The sequence below is a fragment of the Podospora pseudocomata genome, chromosome 5, assembly GCF_035222375.1.
Source record: "Podospora pseudocomata strain CBS 415.72m chromosome 5, whole genome shotgun sequence".
In the NCBI taxonomy this organism is placed as follows: Eukaryota; Fungi; Ascomycota; class Sordariomycetes; order Sordariales; family Podosporaceae; genus Podospora; species Podospora pseudocomata.
In genome coordinates, this window is record NC_085889.1 from 1,624,261 (window position 1) to 1,646,095 (window position 21,835).

The 21,835-nt window shown below is 53.4% G+C and overlaps 8 protein-coding genes across 8 annotated transcripts; 7 read left to right on the forward strand and 1 right to left on the reverse strand.

Moving 5' to 3' along the window:
* The first annotated feature begins 834 nt into the window (after positions 1 to 834).
* QC762_503970 (uncharacterized protein) lies at positions 835 to 4,065 on the forward strand. Its single transcript, XM_062890817.1, is given in 5 exon segments — positions 835 to 1,456; positions 1,588 to 1,627; positions 1,702 to 1,744; positions 1,809 to 3,417; positions 3,428 to 4,065. The coding sequence occupies 4 exon segments, from the start codon at positions 1,451 to 1,453 to the stop codon at positions 1,948 to 1,950; spliced, it is 231 nt and encodes a 76-aa protein (XP_062741942.1). The 5' UTR covers positions 835 to 1,450; the 3' UTR covers positions 1,951 to 3,417; positions 3,428 to 4,065.
* Positions 2,682 to 3,658, reverse strand: QC762_503975 (uncharacterized protein; the record flags this gene model as incomplete). Its single annotated transcript, XM_062890818.1, has 3 exons — positions 2,682 to 3,027; positions 3,194 to 3,417; positions 3,497 to 3,658. The coding sequence occupies 3 exons, from the start codon at positions 3,656 to 3,658 to the stop codon at positions 2,682 to 2,684; spliced, it is 732 nt and encodes a 243-aa protein (XP_062741943.1).
* Positions 4,066 to 4,675: 610 nt separating the features above from the next.
* On the forward strand, positions 4,676 to 6,527 carry QC762_503980 (uncharacterized protein; the record flags this gene model as incomplete). The annotated part of the gene is made up of 3 exons (XM_062890819.1): positions 4,676 to 5,794; positions 5,858 to 6,270; positions 6,337 to 6,527. The coding sequence occupies 2 exons, from the start codon at positions 4,676 to 4,678 to the stop codon at positions 5,933 to 5,935; spliced, it is 1,197 nt and encodes a 398-aa protein (XP_062741944.1). The 3' UTR covers positions 5,936 to 6,270; positions 6,337 to 6,527.
* Positions 6,528 to 8,052: 1,525 nt separating this feature from the next.
* QC762_503990 (uncharacterized protein) lies at positions 8,053 to 9,129 on the forward strand (the record flags this gene model as incomplete). The annotated part of the gene is made up of 1 exon (XM_062890820.1): positions 8,053 to 9,129. One exon carries the CDS (start codon positions 8,053 to 8,055, stop codon positions 9,127 to 9,129), a length of 1,077 nt encoding a protein of 358 aa, XP_062741945.1.
* Positions 9,130 to 9,465: 336 nt separating this feature from the next.
* On the forward strand, positions 9,466 to 10,953 carry QC762_504000 (uncharacterized protein). Its single transcript, XM_062890821.1, has 3 exons — positions 9,466 to 9,990; positions 10,081 to 10,109; positions 10,165 to 10,953. Exons 1-3 carry the CDS (start codon positions 9,717 to 9,719, stop codon positions 10,663 to 10,665), a joined length of 804 nt encoding a protein of 267 aa, XP_062741946.1. The 5' UTR covers positions 9,466 to 9,716; the 3' UTR covers positions 10,666 to 10,953.
* A 1,929-nt stretch (positions 10,954 to 12,882) lies between these two features.
* On the forward strand, positions 12,883 to 13,929 carry QC762_504010 (uncharacterized protein; the record flags this gene model as incomplete). Its single annotated transcript, XM_062890822.1, has 1 exon — positions 12,883 to 13,929. One exon carries the CDS (start codon positions 12,883 to 12,885, stop codon positions 13,927 to 13,929), a length of 1,047 nt encoding a protein of 348 aa, XP_062741947.1.
* Positions 13,930 to 14,906: 977 nt separating this feature from the next.
* IDI-2 (IDI-2 precursor) lies at positions 14,907 to 15,951 on the forward strand. Its single transcript, XM_062890823.1, has 2 exons — positions 14,907 to 15,400; positions 15,458 to 15,951. The coding sequence occupies exons 1-2, from the start codon at positions 15,222 to 15,224 to the stop codon at positions 15,744 to 15,746; spliced, it is 468 nt and encodes a 155-aa protein (XP_062741948.1). The 5' UTR covers positions 14,907 to 15,221; the 3' UTR covers positions 15,747 to 15,951.
* A 1,446-nt stretch (positions 15,952 to 17,397) lies between these two features.
* QC762_0078810 (uncharacterized protein) lies at positions 17,398 to 18,228 on the forward strand (the record flags this gene model as incomplete). The annotated part of the gene is made up of 1 exon (XM_062883879.1): positions 17,398 to 18,228. The coding sequence occupies one exon, from the start codon at positions 17,398 to 17,400 to the stop codon at positions 18,226 to 18,228; it is 831 nt and encodes a 276-aa protein (XP_062741949.1).
* Between the last annotated feature and the right edge of the window lie 3,607 nt (positions 18,229 to 21,835).

A 21,835-nucleotide genomic window follows, 5' to 3' on the forward strand; every position in this document is an offset into this window, starting at 1 on the left:
GACTGTAGGGGAATTCTGAGCGAGACTCGGAACCCGGAAGGAGGAGATAGAGGTCGGACTGCTAAAGATTCCTGGAGATAAGGTCTTGTCAGCGGGACAGGTTCGAAATCCAACGATGGAATTTGCTGAGGTGTTTGCTGAGGCGGAAACAAGAACACAAAATCGAGTTCCGGCCGGAAGTCGAGCAGAAGAAGGCAACCCCTCGCCCAGCCAGGGCCCCGTCGGACTGCAGCGATAACGGAACACCGGACGCGCTGACGCCGCAACCCCCGGCCAGCCAACGAGAGACAGAAGAGACAGAAGAGACAGACAAGACAGACGAGACAGAAGACAGAAGAGACAGACGAGACAAACTCACCTCTTAACAATGCGATGTTCAAGAGTGGTCGAGCAGGTGAAGAGAGGAAGGGAGAACGAGAGGGATGGATGGATGGGAAAGTCGAGGAAAAGTTGAGGGAATTGGGTTTGTATCTAGTTCTGGAAGTTCTGCGCGAAAAAAAGGAAAAAAAAACAGATGCGGTTCAACCAAAGCCCAGCCAAACTGGACTTGCCTGCCTTCGGGCATGGAGGGGAAGCTTCCCCCCCAAAAGCTCTTCCCAACAATCATCCCACTCAGCTCTTGCCAAAGCCCCACGCACCCCTCCCCTCCCTGGACAGTGAATGGGTGGATGGGGTCTTGACGTGGGCGGTTAGGTTAGGTTCGTCTCCCCTTGCCATTGAGGTGGCCTTGTCAAACCTGGAACCCATCGCGGTGGCGTGCATCGGCCATGCATGATGAAGATACGAAGCCCCGAGATCCAGCCCCCGTAGTAGACTGACTTGACCCCTATTTAATATGCATGTAGCATCTCTGTGTCCATCACATCGTTCGTCCATGGCATCGCTGCCGTGAGTGTTCCTGCCAAGGCCCCTCACCAGATGAAGACCCAAAAAGAACGCGGGGGTTCTCATCAGATTACCCCACCTTTCTGACGGGCGGTGAGAGGGCCATTGGTGGCGGGGGTGGTGTTCTGTCGTTTGGGTGACACAGAGAATGTCAACCAATCGCTGACAACTCTGGCGGCATGCGGGGCCGAGTGAGGGAAAAGCAGGACAAATTCTGAAGGGGTTTGGCCTGCTTTGCTCGTGACTCCGCACGTGCATCCTTGCTGGCTGAGCTGCCCTGCTGAGGTAAGGCAACCTTGGAGTGGTCCAAGCTCTCGAATCGGCGGCTGCGCACGGGGCACACGGTGGCTGGAAGAGGAGCTGAGTCTTGCTGGTGTCTGTCGTTGTCGCTTGCTTCTGATCGCCCGACCGACCCCCCGCTAAAGATTCCATACCGACACCACCAGAACCGCATCACTATCGCTATCCTCCCCACGTTCCTGTCGAGACTGCCCTGCGCCGCCGATATCGTCCAACTCTCGTCCGTTGCGAAAAATAAATTTGTTCTCGGTCGACTTGATTCACCATGGTCGTAAGTATTCGCCCCCTTCGAGTGCCATCACCGCCTCTTTCTGCTCGGCGGTCTCTGTGTCGCTTTCCGAGTCTAAGAACCATGCCGTCTTCCAGCTCCTCGACTTACTGACATTCGGCCTCTGGTCAAAGCTGGCAAGGTTGACTCATTATGCCTTTGATGCTGTGCTCGGTGAGTCGCTGCCCACACCCCTCGCCTGCACCGCCTTTGCTTGGGCTCTCTGTCGGCTAACCCAACATACCTAGTTTCCACCATCCTTGCGGGGATGAAGCGCTCGACCGGCCTGACGTGAGTCGATTAACGAGAACATGGAAAGAACCGAATAAAAGTGCTGATGGGTCGGAATTCGCAGTTTCCAAGCCGATCAGATTGGTGATTCGGACCAGGACCCCTTCAGGAAGTTCATGAACCGCTACCTCGGTGTCGGCGAGTGGGTGATGGATCAGTCGGTTGCCATCGCAGGCTCGAGCAAGTGGTTCAAGAGAACCCGGTAAAGCGCCTCCATGCTTTCACGACGAAACGATCGAAACCGGATGGCGGAGAAACAGGCGGTCGAGGCGAGGGGAGCATATGGACGCCAGCCTCCCTATGGCTCAACTGGTTTGGGGCTGGCGGAGGAGATCATGATCATGTTCATGTTATGACCGGGCCGGGTACATGCGGGCGGATTTTCGGGGTGCTTTCCTCGAGTCGCGCGGTCTTTTTTTGTTGGCGGCGTTCAGGGACTCTCCTTGACAAAGAGAAGGGGATGCATTTTCTCCTCTTGGGATTCTGAATATCGGATTTGGTCCTAGGATTTTTGCGCAATACCATTGGAATTTTCCCATCTCTGTGTCCTGGTGATGCAGGAGGCTCCTGGGGTGTGTTTCTGTCCGTCTCCCGTTCTGTTCCGATGCCCCATCCGGGGTAGCATTAGCCGAGGCAATCCATAGCAGGCCTAGTTCTGCCAGCTGTGCCAGCCCATGGGCCGCAAGTTCACAACACCGCTCACACGACAGACACCACGACATGTTTTCGAGTTACATACACATAGGGCACGGCTTGACGGTTCAATGGCTGGATTATGTTGATCTACCGCCCTTGAAACAAGGCCTTCTCTGCCGGGAAGAAGCACTCTTCGTCTGGCGGCAATACATCCTCTTCTTCCTCCTCCCCCCACTCCTCCGAGTACATCTGTTTCAGCCTCCTCGCTCAATAGAGATCCTCCCCCTTGTCCTCGAGATAATCAACGAAGTTGTTCCAATTCTTCCTCCCCCCGCAGCAACTGCCTGATGACTTTGCGTTGCAACCAGTCGCAGGCTCTCTGGCTTTCCTGACATGTCGTGCTCTCCTGCAGCGCTTCCCACTCCAAGTCTGTTTCCGTCTTCTCCATCACGGGCGCGAGAGCCGTCCTCGCCTCGGGCTCGGACATGGCTTGCAGAACCATCATCTGACGCTTCAGATCCTCGAGTTCTTCTTCGTCCAACTCCATTGGATCAAACGGCTTGCTCAGCCTGTCTCTGGCGTAGCGGTGGAGAGACTGGAGGAGGCTGATCACCTCGGACAGGTAGCGGAGTCTGTCGTCCGCGTCGCTGAGCATGTTGGTGAGATCATGCAGAGTTTTTCGCATATTCCTGAGCCTTGCTTTCGAGGTAGAAGAAGGGTGGGCGGCCGTGGCGGTTTTGGGGTTTTAATTGGGCTTCGATCGTGCTGGGGAGGGTTGGGTATGTGGTGAGGGGGGGCTGGCTGATGCGCAACCTGTTGTCGGTCAGGATGGACAGGAACTTTGGGGCGGAGGTGTCGGAGTGGGCGATGAGGCGGTAGATTGTTTTGATCCAGGTGCCGGTTATGCCGGGTTTTGATGCTACGTCGTAGGAGCCGGGTTGACGGCTGGCGATGGCGGTGGTGAGGGAGATGAGGCGGAGGATAGAGTGGCCGACGTGGCCGGACTGGCTGGTGTTGTGGTTCTGCTTGTTGTTCTCCTGCGTGTTGCTCCTGCGTGTTGTTCTCCTCCGTGCTGTTCTCCTGCGTGTTGTTCCCCTCAGTGTTGTTCTCGCCCACGTTATTCTTCATCTTTCGAAATGATTTGAAAGAGGCCCGCCAGTCATGGGTGATCAGGTCCATCCTTTCATATTCTTTTCCTGCCGGAAGAAGCTTGTCGAGGAAGCTTTCCACCTTGCTGATCGTGTCATAGGAGACCAGAAATGACAGGTCGCTTTTCATAGCGGGCGGTTTGTTGGGTGCCATTGGTCTGAGTTGAGGCTGGTGTAAGTATTAGACCTGTGGTCTGAGTTGAGAGTGGACCAAGTTGGCACTGGACTGACCCAGTTGAGAGCAAACTGAGTTGAGACCTGTGGTCTGAGTTGACACCGCGAGAATGGTATGGGTTGAGAGTATGGAGGAATGCAAGTGGTTGCATAGATTGGGGGGAACCCGACGAGAATATATATAGTCGTTTTTAAATACCTTATCAAAGTTTTTCTCGCGACCGCTCTGTTTAAAACTCTAACAGCGTGGCGTTGGCATAGACTGACAGGCTGCAACTCAGACGGTGAGGTGGTTTAGGTTAGGTTTGGCAGCTCAACACCACCGGAATAGAACCTGAACTGGCTGAATCGATCGCAACAGAGACCATCTCCTTTGATTATCTGAAGCCCTTGACCATCTATCACTTTGCTTCTCTTCTGAGATCAATTCATCTTTACTTAATTGTAGCGAACATAATATGTCTATGAGTCCATGTTTCCTTGCGATTGTGAGCGGTAGGTGGGAGGCTCCCGTGGAGCACCAGTGTTTGCAAATTGCTTTTCGCTGTGTGGGATCCAGAAGCTCCACGATGGCTTCAAAATGACAGAGGGGATTGATTATCAAGTACACAAGAATTCAGGGCTACCGTACCCTGCGCACCAGCAGCATCGATATGCGGTCTTTCATCGATGCACCTCGGGTCAGGGTTGTGCATTGTAGTCATGATGAGAGCTCATTGACACAAGACTTCTTTGTTCACCCACAGACATACAATGTGCAACGTAGCCATGTCGTATCATTTTGGCATTTTGCTTGAAAAGATAAAAATGAAATAAAAAGACATTTGATACCCCCAAGAAACCGTTCAGTCACAGTTGCCATATCACTTGCCCCGGGCAGTGATCATCTCTCGTCATCTGCAAACTGACCAATCACAAGCCGCCTTGCGCACAGTGTAGGGTGCAACTCTGATAACAAATCATGTCCTTCATCATGGACATCATCCAGGACGACTTTTCCTCCCTCGACCTTCACGAACCACTATCGCCATCTCATTCCGGCCAACCAATCAATAACGACAGATTAGCCCGCATCATGGAAATCCGACGCCTAGAAAGCCCAGATCTCAACCCGCCCAGGTACCACGACCCATCAACACCACCCTCCTCACCACCACAGCCATCTTCCACCTCATCATCCCCCGGAACACCCGGATCACCACCCAAACCACCACCATCCCCCCGTCAATTCCCCCAATTCTCCCTCTTCCCAGGTGAACTCCAAAACCTAATCTGGGACCACGCCGCCCAGCTCCTCTCCTCCCCAACCTCGACCCCAGGAATCCACTTCCTCCTCCAACCCCCCCTCTTAAGCCCCAACAACCCCCCTCTCAGCCGCCCGGCCCCCTTCCAACTTTCTACTCCATGGCTCACCAACGACCTCGACCTCATCCCAACCAGAGACTCCTTCTGTCTCAACCTCGCAAACCTCCTCCTCACCTGCCACGCCTCTCGCGCCGCCATTCTCCGCAACAACGCCTCTTTCCCATTCGCCCACAACAGAACTATCCTAAGGTCTCTCCCCCAAAAGGGGTATCCAGTGTTGTGCCCCCCAAAGTCCGTCGACTTGTCCCTCGACCTCCACCGAGATCTGGTGTCACTAACCTCGGCCAATGGCACCTGTGACGAAGTGAGGAGGATGCTCGATTTTACCGACGGTAACCACTTCATCTTTTCGGCGGCGAGGAAATTTGCGGTGAGGTATGGGTTAGGCTGGGAACTGCCGACTCCGGGCCCGTTTCAGCACGACAGGCGGTGTCCGACGGGGTGGATGGGGATGAGGGGGGGTGGGAGGCCGGGGTTTTGCTCGAGGTGTGTGGGGAGGTTGGTTGAGCGGTTCAGGAGGTTGGAGGAGGTTTGGGTTCTGGTTGATTTGCCTGAGAAGGGGTGGAAAAGGGTTGATGGCGGGTGGGGGAGGAAAAAGGAGTTTGAGGGGTGGGATAGGCGGTGGTTTGCTGTTGAGGGGGTGGGCGTTGTGGGGGAGGAGGGGAATGGGAATGGGGGGGTAGTGGAGGAGGGGTTGGAGGTGCTGGAGAGGGTGAAGAGTAATTTGGTGAGTTCTTTTTCGAGATATAGGTTTGAGATGGAGGGGGAGGTGGTGCTGATGAGATGACAGAAAGATCCGAGGTATTATCATATGCCGTGGGTGAGCGAGTTGAAGTTTGGGTTGTTGGGGTGGGAGAAGTCGACATGATGAGTGGTTGAAGGGAACTACAAAAAGTTACATGGCCATGCGATACGAGTGTGTTGGTTGCAGTGGACTATGATCCGCCTTGCACAAGGTGTTGGACATCATATGAATATCTTGAGCAAGGAAGACACCCGGGTAACAGAACACATGGATTGGATATCGATCATGTCTTTTGGCTAAAGTGGTAGGTTCAGTGCGATGAAGCTTAGACACCCATGCTTGCAGATCTTGGAGAGAACTGTGTCGAGAGTAGGTAGTGTACATTTCAGTACGGAGCGGCATATATAATCAGTACAAGCATACTCAAGTAATAGTGATTATAAGGGACATGCATGAGAGTGAGCTACCAGCGTTGTTTAGACAAGTGACAAAAGATCAGACGACTGACCGAGATGGGAAGACAGGCCTCATGGTTTATGAAGATAAGATAGGAAAAGGCTCGTCGGCGCGACACTCCGACAATTCCACCAACTTCACGATGGCATTGCTGGAGTTGACAATGTTGGAGGCTCCCATGACGTCTCGGGCTTGTCTCACAACCCAGGGGTAGCTTGTTTGATCAGACCCGATCGGCTCTAGCGCATCGCCTGAGTGGCTGACAGGGGTTGGGGGGGGGGTTTAGATCGCCAGGGCGGAACCGTAGCGAGCACCATCCGAACCGAGTTCTAGAAGCTTAGCGCTCCAACCACCTGAACCTCCAGGTGTCTTCGCCACCACTCGCTGTGCCATTGAAGCTCGAAAATCATGAGGAGCGCAGGATGAATGGCATCACAAAGGAAGCCTGTAATCTAGAATTCCATGCTTTGCACCCAAGGCAAGACAATTTCAACCATCGTCAGAAGACAAGCCAGATCTGACGACGGGACCAGGCACCCAGGCAAAGGCCACCCGATGAGCAGCCAGGCACCTTTGATGCCCCTGTCGCCGTCACGGGCACTCTGATCCACGCGCGCCACGGTCTCGACCCAAAGCCACCTCCACAGTTGATTGTTCTACCTGAACCTCGCTCGAACTTGGTCAAAGCAAAGGCCTGATCAGAGATGTATGATGGTGCACATTGCCATCGGCCATATCTCGTTGTACACTTGTCATTCCACCTGCCTCGCCGGCCAGCCGGGTTGTCAAGGCTCGTTTCGAGCATCATTTGCGAATCACAACGGTCAAGCAGCGCACCAACCACCGCCAAAATGAAACTGGTGCGACGTCAACAGCGATCCACCCCGACGACCTCCTGAAGGAAGAGACAGGAAACAATTGAAACCTTTTCCTCAGGTATCTCGTCACCCGTGTTCTCGATAGCAAGCGCCCGGGAAGCACCAAGGCCGACGGAGATGGCCATCTCGGGTGACCACCTCACCCACCCTACCTTAACCATCAACCAGCTCGGTAAACAACTTTGTTATACAAACAAATGACAAAGAAAAGACGATAGGAACAAATACGGTGAGGCTCGAAACGACATCAACTGTGGAGCGGCCCAGATTCTACCACCACCCTTAAATCCTAATCCTCACCTCGGATCCCGTGAATCCTGACCCCCAACGCCCGACTTCAGACGCCCAGGCAGGGGCACGGTACCTGCCGGGGATCTGAGCAACGGTGTGACCTGGCCGCCGGGGCCCCCAGAGCCAAGGAGGCTCAAGGAGGCTCTTGGCTCGGCGCAGGGGTGCGCTCACTGAACCTCAACCGCCGTCCTGCGACACAAGCGACGTCGACGTCCCCTTCGAGATGGAGCACGGCTCGACCATCCCATTTTGGGCCTTGTCGTCGCCATCCAAGTGCCAGTATGATCGCCATTAGGGGGCGCCTTTCACTCTCCTTTCCCTGGGCCCTGGGCCCTGGCTGCTTGGGTGTCATCCCGTCTCTGGAGCATTGTTCTATATAACCTCATGTTTCCCATCCCTCTTGTCTCTTTTCTCTCCTTCCTCATTCCATTCAGCAAGTTCATCGCTCTCTTTTCTTGTTTTCTTCAGTCTTTTCAGTTCTGTGAACTCTTCGTTTCGTTCCGCTCTTTCGGCATTTACACATTCTTTACAACCGCTCGGCCGGTCCTTTACTTCTCCGCTACACCATCCCTACAAAAACAAGTTTTAGTGCGATAACTTCTGTTTGTCATCACCATGTATTCCAAGGCTGCTATCGTCGCCTTCATGCTGGCCGTTGTCGAGGCCCGTTTCGGTCAAGAGGGTGCCGTCCAGGGCGCCGTCCAGGCTCTCGGTGCCTTTGGCAACCCCGGTGCTGCCGGCACCTTGGCCGGTCAGACCCCCAGCGTTCTCCTCGCCGGAGCCAACGCCTGCGCGAAGCTCCAACTTGCCGACCAGATCGTCCAGGAGCTCGGCACTGACGATGCCGTCATCGCTGCCGCCAAGCTCCTCGTCCAGGCCGAGAAGAACTTCAACCCCTTCGCCGTCTCCATCCCCAGCATCTGCTCTGATGCCGGTCTCCCCGCCACCGAGGCCCTCCGTGGCATCATTCCTCTGGTCGACCCCGATGTTCCCGGCGCCGCTGAGCAGAACGCCCGCTCTGCCCAGTCCCTGAACAACCCCTTCAACGCCAACGGCCTGTCTGTTGCCGACATCACCGCCGCCCAGGGCTTCACTGACTTTACTGCTCAGAGCCTTGGTGGTGCCAATGCTGCTCCCCCTGCCGGTGGCAACAACAACAACAACAACAACAACAACAACAACAACAACAACAACAACAACAACAACAACAACAACAACAACAACAACAACAACAACGGCGGCAACGTCAACTGCGGAGCTCCGCGCACCCTCACCACCGTGATCGTGGCCGCTCCCACCGCCACTCCCGCCCCCGCTGCCGGCAACGGTAACAACAACAACAACAACAACAACGGTGGCAACAACGGTGGCAACAACGCCGCCCTCGACTTCGGCTCCTGCGTGCCCACCATGAACTTCCTCGGCGGGCGCGGCAACCGGCCCGCGACTGAGTTCACCTTCAACGCCATCGACCCCGTCATCCTCTCGCGCCAGGGCGAGGCCCTCAACCCCAACATCATCACCAACCGCATCTGCGACGAGCTCACCAACATCTGCGGTGCCAACCAGGCGGCCAAGGACGCCTGCCTGGACGCCAAGGCCCAGATCCAGGCTCTCGGAACCAGGGACGCTTCCACCGCTGTTGCGTGGAACACTCTTTTGGGGTTCCCTGATGTGAATGTTAATGTTTAAGGGACCAAGGATAGGAGGTGTTGTTTCTTCTTGTTGTGAGATATGATGATATGATTCATTTCTTTACCGTTGTTTTTTTGTTTCTTTTTTTGTTGTTGTTGAAGTTTTTTCTGGGGGGGATGGAAGGAAGGAAGGGATAATGATAGTAGCTAGTTAGTGTGAATTGACTGGTTGCATGGGTATACTTCTCTGTCTGTCTGTTTTGTTTGTGATGTTGATATCTTCCTGTGAAAATGCGCATACTGTGTGACGAAGCAGCAAACACTGACTGACCTTAACACCACCACCGGGCAGGACCAGGCATGTGGGGCACTGTCTCGGCTTCCCCCCCCCCCACCACACTTGGTTCATCCGATGATGCAATCCATTGTGAACCCATCAGTTACTGGGTTTGTCATACAACACTCGAATTCTGCCCCCCCTTCTTTCCGGTTCGAGTTTGTGATTTTATATTTACCGTCACTCTTCCATTCCCCAAACTCACGAAACACAACATACCTCCCTACTCTACCTAGGCTTTTTCACAACTTGAATTCCCAAACCCCTTTGCCCCCCCCCCAAAAAAACAATTATACAAGCCACCAAAAATGTCCCACCACGTCCTCCTCCTAGGCGGCCACGGCAAGGTAGCCCAGCTCCTGACCCCCTTGCTCTTGAAGCGCTCCTGGACTGTCACGAGCGTGATCCGGGCTCAGGAACAAGTCCCCACGATCAAGAAGTTGGGGGAGAGTCAGAATGGGAAGCTGAATGTTCTTGTCAGGAGCCTGGAAGATGTCAAATCTACAGATGACGCCAAGAAAGTCATTGAAGACGCCGGGAAGGAGGGAGAAAAGGGGGTGGACTATGTTGTTTGGAGTGCCGGTTTGTTTTTTGTTTTTTTTTGTTTTTTGTTTTTTGTTTTTTTCGTTTCCCCCCTGCGATGAGATGAGATGGGTGCTGATAGGATTGTAGGTGCTGGTGGGAAGGGTGGTCCGGAGAGGGTAAAGACTGATCAATCCACCTTGCAATGTGTTATGGGGATGCTAACAGGGGTAGACCTACGCCATCGACCGCGACGCCGCCATCCACTTCATCCGCGCAGCTGCCTCCACCCCCTCCATCACCAAGTTCTTGATGGTGTCTTATCTTGCTTCTCGCAAGGCAAAGCCTGCGTGGTGGAGCGAGGAGGAGTGGAAAGCCGCCCAACATGTCAACAATGAGGTCTTGCCGACGTACTACAAGGCCAAGATTGCTGCTGATGAGGAGCTGTACCGTGTTTCGAGGGAGAGTGAGACGCTTGTGGGGATTAACCTCCGTCCTGGGACGTTAACGCTGGAGCCGGCCGGGAAGGTGGAGTTGGGGAGGACGAAGGGGTCGGGTGGGGATGTGAGCAGGGAGACGGTCGCTGTTGTTGCTGATGAGTTGTTGGCCAGGGAGGGGGTGAGGAATGGTTGGATTGATTTGTTGGATGGGGCCGAGGGGGTGAGGGAGGCGGTGGAGAGGGTTGTGAGGGAGGGGGTTGATGCTGCGGAGGGGGATCCGGTTTACGATGAGTAGTTACGGGTTGTGGTATGGATTTATGGTGGATTTTGTCTACTCGGGAGGGATCTGCGTTGGGAAATGATTTTAGTGTTCGGTGAAAGAAAATATGCGGGTTGTCAATGAATGCCGACAAGAGACCGACTGACGAGAGCCGTGGGAGCAACCAGACTGCCTGACCTACGGGGGGCAACCTCCATATAGCCCTCCACCAACTCGGCCTTGTAATCAATAGTCATTTGGATCGTACGTAAATTCGTTTGATACCGGGTCACCCTCCCATGTGCCGGTCACAGTCAGTCACGCAGTTCAACCGAAAGGCGGCAAAAAGTGGCCGAGATATAACCTAGCATTTGATATCTCTTTGGCTGCGGTGCCCGAGTCGGCCTTTAGACAGGCCTTTCTTGCAGCTTGCCGATGAAACAGCTCGTGATTTTTATGTGGCAGAGGGCTGACATATGACAATTGCAGCTCCCTCTACTGAAGAAAGAGGTGATAGTATTCCATCTGAGGCACAGGGAAAAGCTACAAACAAGCAAAAGGGAGCACTTCATTCTCCCACACGCGAGGAGTAACTCAAAATGGGCAGGCATACAAGGTCGACTCATTGTCTCTGGCGTCCTCAATCTTCACCTCGGTCACCACCTTTGAGTCGTCCTCGTCGCCAACATGAAGGCGTCTCCCCTCACCACCGGGCTCCTGCCCCTCGCCTCCCTTGTCTTGGCCGTCCCAGTTCCCGACCCCATCACGATCAAACCTCCCCGGTGCTGCCACGCCGGTGATCATCCCGCTGCCACCGGCGGCAGTTGCGTTTCCGGACCGCTCAGGGAGGATTAATTCAAGACTAACCTCGGACCGATCGGCATTGCTCCCCAGGGACCGAATAATGGGACGGGGTATAACCCCCGCTGTTTGTTGAGGGATCTCTCCCCCGCGATTAGCCAGCAGACGTTGCGGCCGAGCAATGTGACTTTTTTGCTTGAGCAGGAGTGTTTTGCGGATTTTAATGTCAATCTGGACGCCGCCGCCGAATGGGCTTGGGGTGGGGGGGTGGGCCTCTATCGGTTGGGATGGTGGAGTTGGGTGTGTTTGTTAGTCCAGGGGATCCCGATCTTTTATCTGCATCATGGGAATATGGATAGGCAGTGGGCGATCTGGCAGGGGGCAGGATCAGGAGGGACGGACGGCGGTGGTTTGGGGCACGCAGACTACGGGGAATGGTGAGTTTTATCTTGACTTTGCCCGTATGTCCTAGTGCCAACTTCACGCTTGACACGGCCGGTGCCGTTTGGATATCTTTCGCCGGATGTGCCGCTTTTTAAGGAAGCTGGATGGAGTCTACGATCGAGGGGCCGCATTGCTACATCTATGAGTAGGCAAGTATGTTATGTATGTATGTACGGGGTTGCAGCCCGTGGAGACGAAGAAATGAGAATGAATCCTTATCAATCAATGTATTGCCCGTGTGCTTTTTCCCACTTGTGGGGTTGTGTGACAAGGAAGTCTGGATATGCGGGTAATGCCACGTTCTCGGAGGGCCATCCCACCGGCACCGGGTGGTAAGGTGAGTGGTAGTATGCCGACGGCAAGGCCGGGGAAGAGTGCCGTAGCGGGGCCGCGGCGGTGACCTTTTGCTGGAGAGAATGGGTTGGTTTTTTTTTTTCTTGGCTTTTTTTTCATTTTTTTTTCATTTTGTTTCTTTTTCTTTGTTGCTTACCAAAGAGACCACCCGGAGACATATTTTGACACAAGGTCCTCGGAGACAAAAAAGGAGACAAAAACCTCGGCATGCGTCTCATTAATGGCCCCGTATCTGGCATCGATTTTATGTTCAATTCCATCGGGTTTCCATCTTCCGTGGCGGCCCCCCGGTACTCTATTAGTAAGGTGACGGTGGGACGGCGAATGTTTTGGTAAAAACCGGGCAAGAACATGACCCCGAGACCCCCCAACTGCCTCGGTGGGTAACGGTGGGGTGGCGGGGTGGGAATGGGCAACCACAATGTGTGCCCAGGCCGGAATCTTGGATCAGTGTGATTGTGCGCGTCATATATCAAGGGGAACGACGACGTCCGACTGAGAAGAGATCAGCTTTTCCCCGCAGTGGTGTTGATATTTGGAGTTCACTTTAACTACCTACCACACCTCACCTCATCCTATCACAACACTCTCATACTACCACCACCTGCCATCACGTCAATCCACGTTGAATAACCTCACCACCACCGGCCAAAAATGAAAGAAGCCCTCGTCAGCAAAGGCCCTCAGGTCGAAATAGTTAACACCCCCATCCCCTCCCTCCCCTCCCCGGACCACATCCTCATCCGCGTCGTCGTCACCGGCACCAACCCAAAAGACTGGAAACTCCCCGACCTCTACGAGCAGGACGCCCGCACCAACCCAGGCGATGACATCGCCGGCATAGTCCACACCGTCGGCGCCAACGTCTTTGAGTTCAAGCCCGGCGACCGCGTCGCCGCCTTCCACGAGATGCGCACCCCCCACGGCAGCTTCGCCGAGTACGCCGTCGCCTGGCAGCACACCACCTTCCACATCCCCAGCAACATCTCGTTCGAGGAGGCTGCCGCTCTGCCCCTCGCGGCCATGACCTCTGTTGTGGGGTTGTACGACCGGTTGAGGCTCCCGCAGCCGTGGTCGCCCGAGGTGAGCAGAGACGAGGTGACGGATATTCCGCTGCTGATTTACGGCGCGTCGTCCGCGGTGGGGTTTTACGGGTTGCAGTTTGCGCTGAGGAGCAACATGCACCCTTTGATCTGCGTGGCCGGGTCGGCGAAGGAGTATGTGAGGGGGTTTATCGATGAGTCAAAGGGGGATGTGGTTGTTGATTACAGGGATGGACCGGAGGCGACGGTGGAGGGGATCAAGAAGGCGCTGAAGGGGAGGGAGTTGAAGTATGCTCTTGATGCGGTTTCGTTGCCGGAGAGTCTCGACAATATTGCCGAGGTGCTGTCGACGGATGGGGGCCATGTCACTCTTGTGCTTGGACATCCGAAGAAGGGGTTGAAGGAGGGGCAAAAGTACAGCGTTACCATGGTGGGCGATGTTCATAACGATCACAAGGATTTGGGGTATGTTTACTTTAGGTATATTGCTAGGGGGTTGGCCGAGGGCTGGTTTAAGCCGCAGAGGGTCGAGGTCGTGCCCGGTGGATTGGGGGGTGTTCAGAAGGCGTTGGAGGACTTGAAGAAGGGGAGGGCGAGTGGAGTCAAGTATGTGATGAGGATTGAGGAGACGGAGGGGTTGGTCAAGGGGGATAGGTGAGTACCCCCAGTGGATGTTTGTCAGAATGACTGGAAGTTGGTGTGAGGAGAAGAGTAGACTCGTAGGCAAGGGCTTTAGACTCGAGTAAATAGATTGTTATGTGCCATACCTAGCTTGTTGAAGCACTCCAACCAAGGCCTGACTGTCTCTCATGTTGTCAAGCGCCCTTTGTCATTCATGCCATTCAAAAATGAACCCTAGTGTCCCCGCCATCTTACCGCTGTTTCTTTCCCGCAATTTGATCATCGGGGACGATCCAGAAAGACGTTGGTTGGACTCTGCAGGGCCAACACTACGCCATATCCCCTTTCCGTATGCCAAATTTGAAGATCCGGAGCTTGTGCGTGAAGTTTTCCAGGACCTACCGGAATCTCAGAGGATACCGCTCTGGTCGGTAAACTCCCGAAAGTGTTTTGGCTGGGTCCTTTTAACCGGCCATGAAATCATGGCCCTGTTTATTCAGTCTTACTGTGGCAAAGAAGCGAGTAGAGCGAAAGACTTTACGTAAGTCGTGTGGAAATCGATGCTTTCTACGGCCGCATTTTTTTTTCTTTACATATACACACACTCTGGCCTATGAGCAACAGGGCTGGGAAGTATGTGCTGACAGAGGTGGGTCCACATTAGGAATCATTGTTTCAGTTCGACAAATGGTCGGTGTAATGTTAGTGGGTAGTGAGAGGGGCGTAGTGCATCCCAAAGTCCGAGGTCTATCCAACTGCTCGCACTTGACAGTATTCCTCGGGTAAGACTGATGGATGACCTGCCCTATCGAGATTGAGACTACAGTCACCGCATAAGCTGCCTGCATACCTTGAGACAGGGAATATGGGGCGTTACTAAGGTTCTTCGACATCGTGATCATTATGATCGCACCATGAGCGAGGCCAAGAACAGCGCCTCACCTAATCAGCCCTGCGGTGCTACTTTCAGCTGCAACGACAGCTGAAGACAGCGTGTAGAATCCTAAACTTGATGTGGATCTTGTTGCTGTTGATCGGGAACGGCCAGTCATTCACTGCTTCTCGTCGGGCCGTCAACGTATCGCATGAACGAGCAGAACGAGATGTGGTGTATCAATCCTCAAGGAAGGCATGGTGATGGACCATCATTCATGATTCCATACCTCATAGCCTTTGTCACTGAACAGAGGGTACAACCAAGACGTCGAATTTTGAGTATAAGAAGCCACGAACACGCTCGCCATCACTGCTCTTTCTTTCACCATCAGTCTCTCAGACATCACCGTCCTCTCACACACAAACTTCACACCAACGCCAACCTTCAACAAAATGCAATTCACCACCGCCCTCCTCCTCGCCCTCCAGGCCACCTTCGCCCTCACCAGCCCCGCCCCCGCGGCCGACCTTTCCACCGCCCAACTCGAAGCCGAGTGCGGCAGTCTCCACGCCAACACCTACAACGAGACCGCTCTCCCCTCCGACGTTGATCCAGTCCAGATCCGTCACTGGTAAGTGATCTCTTTCCCCTACGTAACCGAGCGGTTTGCTAACCGCAGACAAAAAAGCGTCGAACACCCCTCCGGCACCGCCACCGAGGAAAACACCCTCGGCAAACGCGACTGCGTCCCGGGCAGCGCGGCCCAGTACGGCTGCGGCAGGGGCGGGTACTGCTGGAGGCGCTGCGGCGGGAGCGGGGGCTCGTGGTGCTGGCAGGCGGTGAACAATGGCTGGGGTGACTGGATCAAGTGCACTGCGAACAGCCAGTGTGCTCCGAAAAGCGGGTGGGGGTGTGGTCAGAGCGAGGGGGATTGCAATGCTTGCGGGTGCTCTTGCACGGGTGGTTTGCCTTTCTAGATGATGAGTTGGCAGAGGAGACGGCTCAGTAGGGGTTGAATAGGATAAGGGGACGGGAAAGACATTGGAAGGTCAAAAGCAACAATGATGGATCGCTTCCAAGGGGTTAGAAGTAGTGTGAACAGTAGCTAGGTACCTAGTTTTGTCATTCTCTCATTCATCACCGACACACAGAAATTGAAAATTTGGATAAACATCGTCGGTGTATGCACGTAACCCTATCGATTGGTCTCGTAGCTCATAATCATTGACATATCCCTTCCCCTTCCTCTCATTCCCAACTACCCACCTACCCATATAGTCACACCCGACAAAATTTTTGGCTCAGTCCGTATTGGTCTCACGAGGTGAGCAGAAGGTAAGCGCAGTAAGCATTACCCTGAGCTAAAGTGGGTCCAAGGACCGTTCGGCTATACTTACCGCAACCAAAACTGATCATGACTTCCGTTTTCTCCTTGCGCGTGCTAATAGCCCGTTATTAAACCCATTAGAACTAACGTTAGATATAGTTCAGTTTTCAAGGGTTCATACCTCAGCCCTTACGCTAGTGCGGGAGGTGTCCTGGGATGTGTGGTTGTCCTCGCCGCTTTGATCAGGCCCTGATCAAGAAGGCTATCAAGAAAATATCAACTTTCGCGAGGGAACACGTTCCAAACACGGTCAGAGATCCGGCTTTCAAGTTCTTCCAAGCTCTAGATGCAGCCTCCCGCGCGTAGCAAACGGTGCTAGGCAGTGATATCTTTCATCCGCGCTGCGGGAAATTGAGAACTTGACATCATTGACATCGCAGTTCACTTCTATTGACTTTAATTCTTGAAGAAAGTTCTGTCGGTTTGTCGCCATCATGGCCGATACCTCTGATCCCCGCGAAATATTTGAGCCCTCCAAGTACCCAGAGCTCGCAGCCGATGCCCCGATTCGTATCAAACGAGGCGCAGAGAGTCTGTAGATCAGGGCCGAGGAAGAGCAGCAAACGGAGAGCGTTGGTCTAGATTGGTATCATTGGATCGAAATTGCTGGTTGGCTGAATCACTGCCACGTGTTAAGGTCCAGAAGGTTCCCGAAGGCAGGGCACATTCAAGGTTCACCAACGGTGTCGTTGTCGAGGGATGCTGCCCATTCGCCGGGGGGGCAGACGGGTTGGCTTGCGGGCCGTCGCAGGCAAACTTGCGCCAAACAGCTGATACCGGATTGGATCTGCCGGGCTTCAGCAAGTTTCTTTATAATCTCTCCCTCTAACGCAGTGATTATGATGAGGCCCGTCGATTTGTTGGCTTGTCTGTTTTCTTATAGCTTCCTGCTTAACCTGTTATCGTTGAAAATAGCCGGGACGCTGCAGTGACAAACGGACATGAGAGACACACCGGTGCTGCAAGACGTATTCCATGGGTTAGAGGATTAGGACTCCACGTCTCAAATCGAGGGGGATGCCGTTAATGAATATCCCGGCCGGCCTCTGTGATAACGGGCTTATAACTGGTGTAATGCCCTTCACTGGGGATCTCCGACACGTCTGTCTTCGTGCTTTATTCAGTCAAGACTTACCTGCACTGACAACCTTACGGAGCATTCATTACACGTATGTCAGCCTTATCTACTCATTAGAATGATAACCCGTTACTAACATCTATATCTCTTGAGGCCGGGAAACATGTCGACTTCTACTTCTGTTCAGAATCCGAACATCGGGGCAAACCTACCGATACCCACGGAGAACACGGGTACCCACAACCCGGATTCCGGCGGCCTCATCGACACCGCTACGGCTATGTCCGCCCTCGTGGATATCCTTGATGGCCAGCCCATCACGCCTCCCTCGCTGTACATCGACCTCGAGGGAGTTAACCTTTCCAGACATGGCACTATATCCATTCTTCAAATCTATGTTCTGCCCCTTCGCAGGGCCTACCTCATCGACATCCACATCCTCGGTGAAAAGGCGTTCTCCACCCTCAGTTCAACCATGGGCCGTACCTTCAAGGACATCCTGGAGTCAGAGACTATCCCTAAGGTCTTCTTCGACGTCCGTAACGACTCAGATGCGCTATTCAGCCACTTCCAGATCCGTCTCGCAGGGGTCCAGGACCTGCAGCTGATGGAGCTCGCCACGCGCACGTTTTCGCGGAGGGTCGTCTGCGGGCTGGCCCGGTGCATTGAGCACGATGCCTCTCTGAGCGCGTCGGAGCGGAGTTCCTGGATGGCCACCAAGGAGCGAGGCACCAGGCTTTTTGCGCCCGAACGTGGGGGCAGTTACCAGGTGTTCAATGAGCGGCCTCTCAATGAGGAAATCAGGCGCTACTGTGTTCAGGACGTCCATCTCCTCCCCCGGTTGTGGGCGCACTATTACGGTAAGCTTACGAAGGCTTGGGAAAGAAGGGTGTGTGAGGCCTCGCGGGACAGAGTGGCGCTGTCTCAGACGCCCGGGTTCAATGGCAAAGGACGGCATATGGCACTGGCACCGGCGGGTTGGTCTTGGCTGTAATCTGGTTGATTCTCACATTGTGCGGCATTCTGGCAATCTCATGCGGCGCGGACGTGGAGACGGCACAAGTCGCGTTGTGGTCCAAATTTGACGGCAACTGATCGATGGCAGAGCAGATGTTTTTGAAGTGAGTGGGCATCCATGTGTCGTAGACATTTTCGTGAACCGGTAGTTTGGCGCAGTGGTCTGCCCTGCCGTGACACCTCCTGAGTGAATATCACATGAATTACACTTTATAAGTGAGCTAGAAGAGATTACAGTTAGGATATTGTTGAGATACGTCGCCTGCAGGCTAGTTGATTAAGCCCTGCCGGGCAGATCGGAAGCAATTACCTGGAGACTCTGGAGTCCTTGGACTGCGAGGTACGACGGTGTGAGGTGACACCGAAGGAAGGGAAGTATAGGGAACTTATGCCCTGCAAATAGAATGGTGGATACTGAAGCTGTGCCCTGGAAGAGAGTGTGGTAAACCAGTATATTGTCTTTGACTGTTTGACTTGACCTTAAGAGTGGAGAGAAAAGACCATTCCAAATTCACTGCGAGGGGAGCCTTTTATAGGCATCCAAGACCTCGTTTTTCTCCTTATCGTTCCCCACATCCACCATCGGTTCAGTTAGTCACAATGGCTTATACGAGAACTTTGTAGCTCCTCGTGACCGTTGTGGGCGTTGTGGACGTTGTGGGCGTTGTGGACGTTGTGGGCGTTGTGGACGTTGTGGGAGTCGTGGCTTGAAGCCTTTGAGTGCTGCGAGCCACGGGAAATAACATCTGTAAAATCCACAAATAACTGCTGTATTTCAACAATAATCAATAGAGGATAAGGGATATTGAACCTGTTAAGTAGATTCCTTATGCTATTGAAGATAAACTTAAATGCCTCTGTTTTTTCGTTGTTAGCAAGGGCAAAGAACTGTGAGTAATTCGAGCTAACAGGTCATCGAGTTGGACTGAAAGAAGGGAAATTTGTACTTGTTGGTGTTGTATGTAACATCGAGATACATCACTTCCGGGAATCGCTCCATCATCTTGATCATTTGAGGGTGACAAAAGACAAGTGCCTGAAGTCTATCGGGCTCATCCTCTTCCCAGAGGGCCACATATAGAATTTCTTGATCGTCGGACTTTTTGATCAAACTGCCGGTAGCAGTATACCCCGCAAGGTCTTTGCGTCTGAGAGCAGCGCGTCTATTTTAGACATCCTAGCGAATAACGGCATCGGGATCTTAGTTCTCGGCCATGATCGCAACCTCTCGCGCTGGTATAGATGGTAGCTATCTTTAAGAGTTCGTATGCCTGTATCTATAGTAAACGCTGAAAGCAATATAATATCTATCAGGAGAACCCGGGCACAAGGATGCGCGAATGCCGCGATAATAGTCTTACTCCACTTATGACTATCAAGAAGACTTCCTCGACTCAAAAGCTAGCTTAACCAGCCTTAAATTTACGAAATCTGGCTTTCAGCTTCTCCAAGACTTCGGCGCGGCTTTTTCGCCTCGGTTGATGAGTTTTAATAGATAAGCCTAGCGAAGACTATTAGTTAATGTTGCGACAGGAATATATATCGAAGGTACCTTGTGTTTGCTGTAAAGATTCTATACTCCGTATGGCACGTTGAGATTTTGAATGAGATGGCCCCAGAGTAGTCTGAAACCCGGATAGCGCCCGTCGGTACATCGCCTCGGCCTCCCCTAGTCGGCCCTGATCTACGTAAAGGTTGCCTAAGTTGTTGACTGTACTGAGAGTCGATATGTGATCCGGCCCGAGCGCCTTCTCCTTGCCTTCTAGCGCCCGCTGGTACATCGCTTCGGCTTCCCCTAGTCGGCCCTGATCTTTATAAAGGATGCCCAAATTGTTAACCGTCTCGAGAATCGATGTGTGATCCGGCCCGAGCGCCTTCTCCTTGCCTTATAGCGCCCGCTGGTACATCGCTTCGGCTTCCCCTAGTCGGCCCTGATCTACGTAAAGGATGCCCAAATTGTTAACCGTCTCGAGAGTCGATATGTGATCCGGCCCGAGCGCCTTCTCCTTGCCTTCTAGCGCCCGTCGGTACATCGCCTCGGCTTCTTCTAGTCGGCCCTGATATACGTAAAGGAGGCCTAAATTGTTAACTGTATTGAGAGTCGATATGTGATCCGGCCCGAGCGCCTTCTCCTTGCCTTCTAGCGCCCGCTGGTACATCGCCTCGGCTTCCTTTAGTCGGTGTTACAACCTGCACCAGAAATGGATACAGACTGCAAGGCAGTACGCCAGAGGTGAATATGACAGGATAATCGAAGGTTGTGGCAAGCGTCTCAGACACGGGTTCACTGTCAACAACAGGTTGTTCTAACAAAGAGCTACTGAAAGTAGATTGTAGACAAATGAACTTGAATTGCTTGCATGAGGAATCAGATTCCTCGATACGGGAGCGCCCGGCGCTCCCCTATTATGTCAAGCTGTCTACATATATTTCTGAAGTATCTTTGTACCTTGCTCAGTGTGCTCAGTGGTCTTGGCCACTGATCAGACTGAGCAACTCCTGATTGGTTGCACGGGGGCTTGTGGGTCTTTCCATCCCTGGCCCAATGATTGGCTGAGGTGCCCAGCACCTCGGGTACTGTCAGACAGAAAAGGGTTCTGGTCAACCAAGCTGAATAGGAGCTCATGGAAGCTGAAACTGACGTAACCAGTTCAGCTGGACATGGTACCATTTGCCACCAATGCTGTCACCATGTATAGATATAATTGAGGTTCTCAGGCTTTGAAGGAACAGGAGCACACACAAGGACAAGCAATACAATCACACTGTTGCAACCCCCATGATATTCACCCTCAAGAGTGCATCGTGTTATCTGACAATTAAGAGTCTCATCCGCTCATCGCATCGCCTGCGCGCCGATTAGTCAGCCAACCCCAACAAGAAGCACATTCGACTCGCACTCTTGGATTCAATTCCAGTTCACCAAAACTCAACACAATGAACACAAACAACGAAAAGTCTGTTTTTCTGGCCAGCTCCGAAGACTGGGAGTCGTGGAACCTGCAGTTCCAAGCCCAGGCTGTGGCCGGAGGCCTATGGAGTCACATTCAAGGGCTTACCCCGTTCCTCAATGAGCCTGTGGCTCCAGATCTTGCACACCACAAGCACAAGACCCCTAGTCAATCGACTATTACAGCCAGGGCTCGTACGGAATCTGTAGCCGGCGACGATGAGGCTAGCCAAAGCAACCCTCCGATCACCATTGCAGACCTGACACCTGATGGCTTCCGCACCTACCAGATGGATTGGACGATTTACCAGGCCAACAAAAAGGAATACAGCCAACAATTCGAAATCGTCAAGCAACTGAAGCAGTGGATGTTGAAGACCATCAGCCCACACTTTCAACTCACATCCTGTGATCCGATCGAGCCAGTTACGAAATGGTATTCGGCCCTGAAAGCACAAGCCGGAGTCAGTGACGACGAAGCTCTACGAAACGCTCGAGAAGCCTACCGATTGGCCACAAAGCCACTGCTCCGAGCCCCCAGAGACCTGATCAACTGGTCTGAATCCTGGGAGCAAGCCATAGCTACAGCACAGCGAAAAGGGGTCCCTGAGGCCCTACACACAAAGACGTGGTT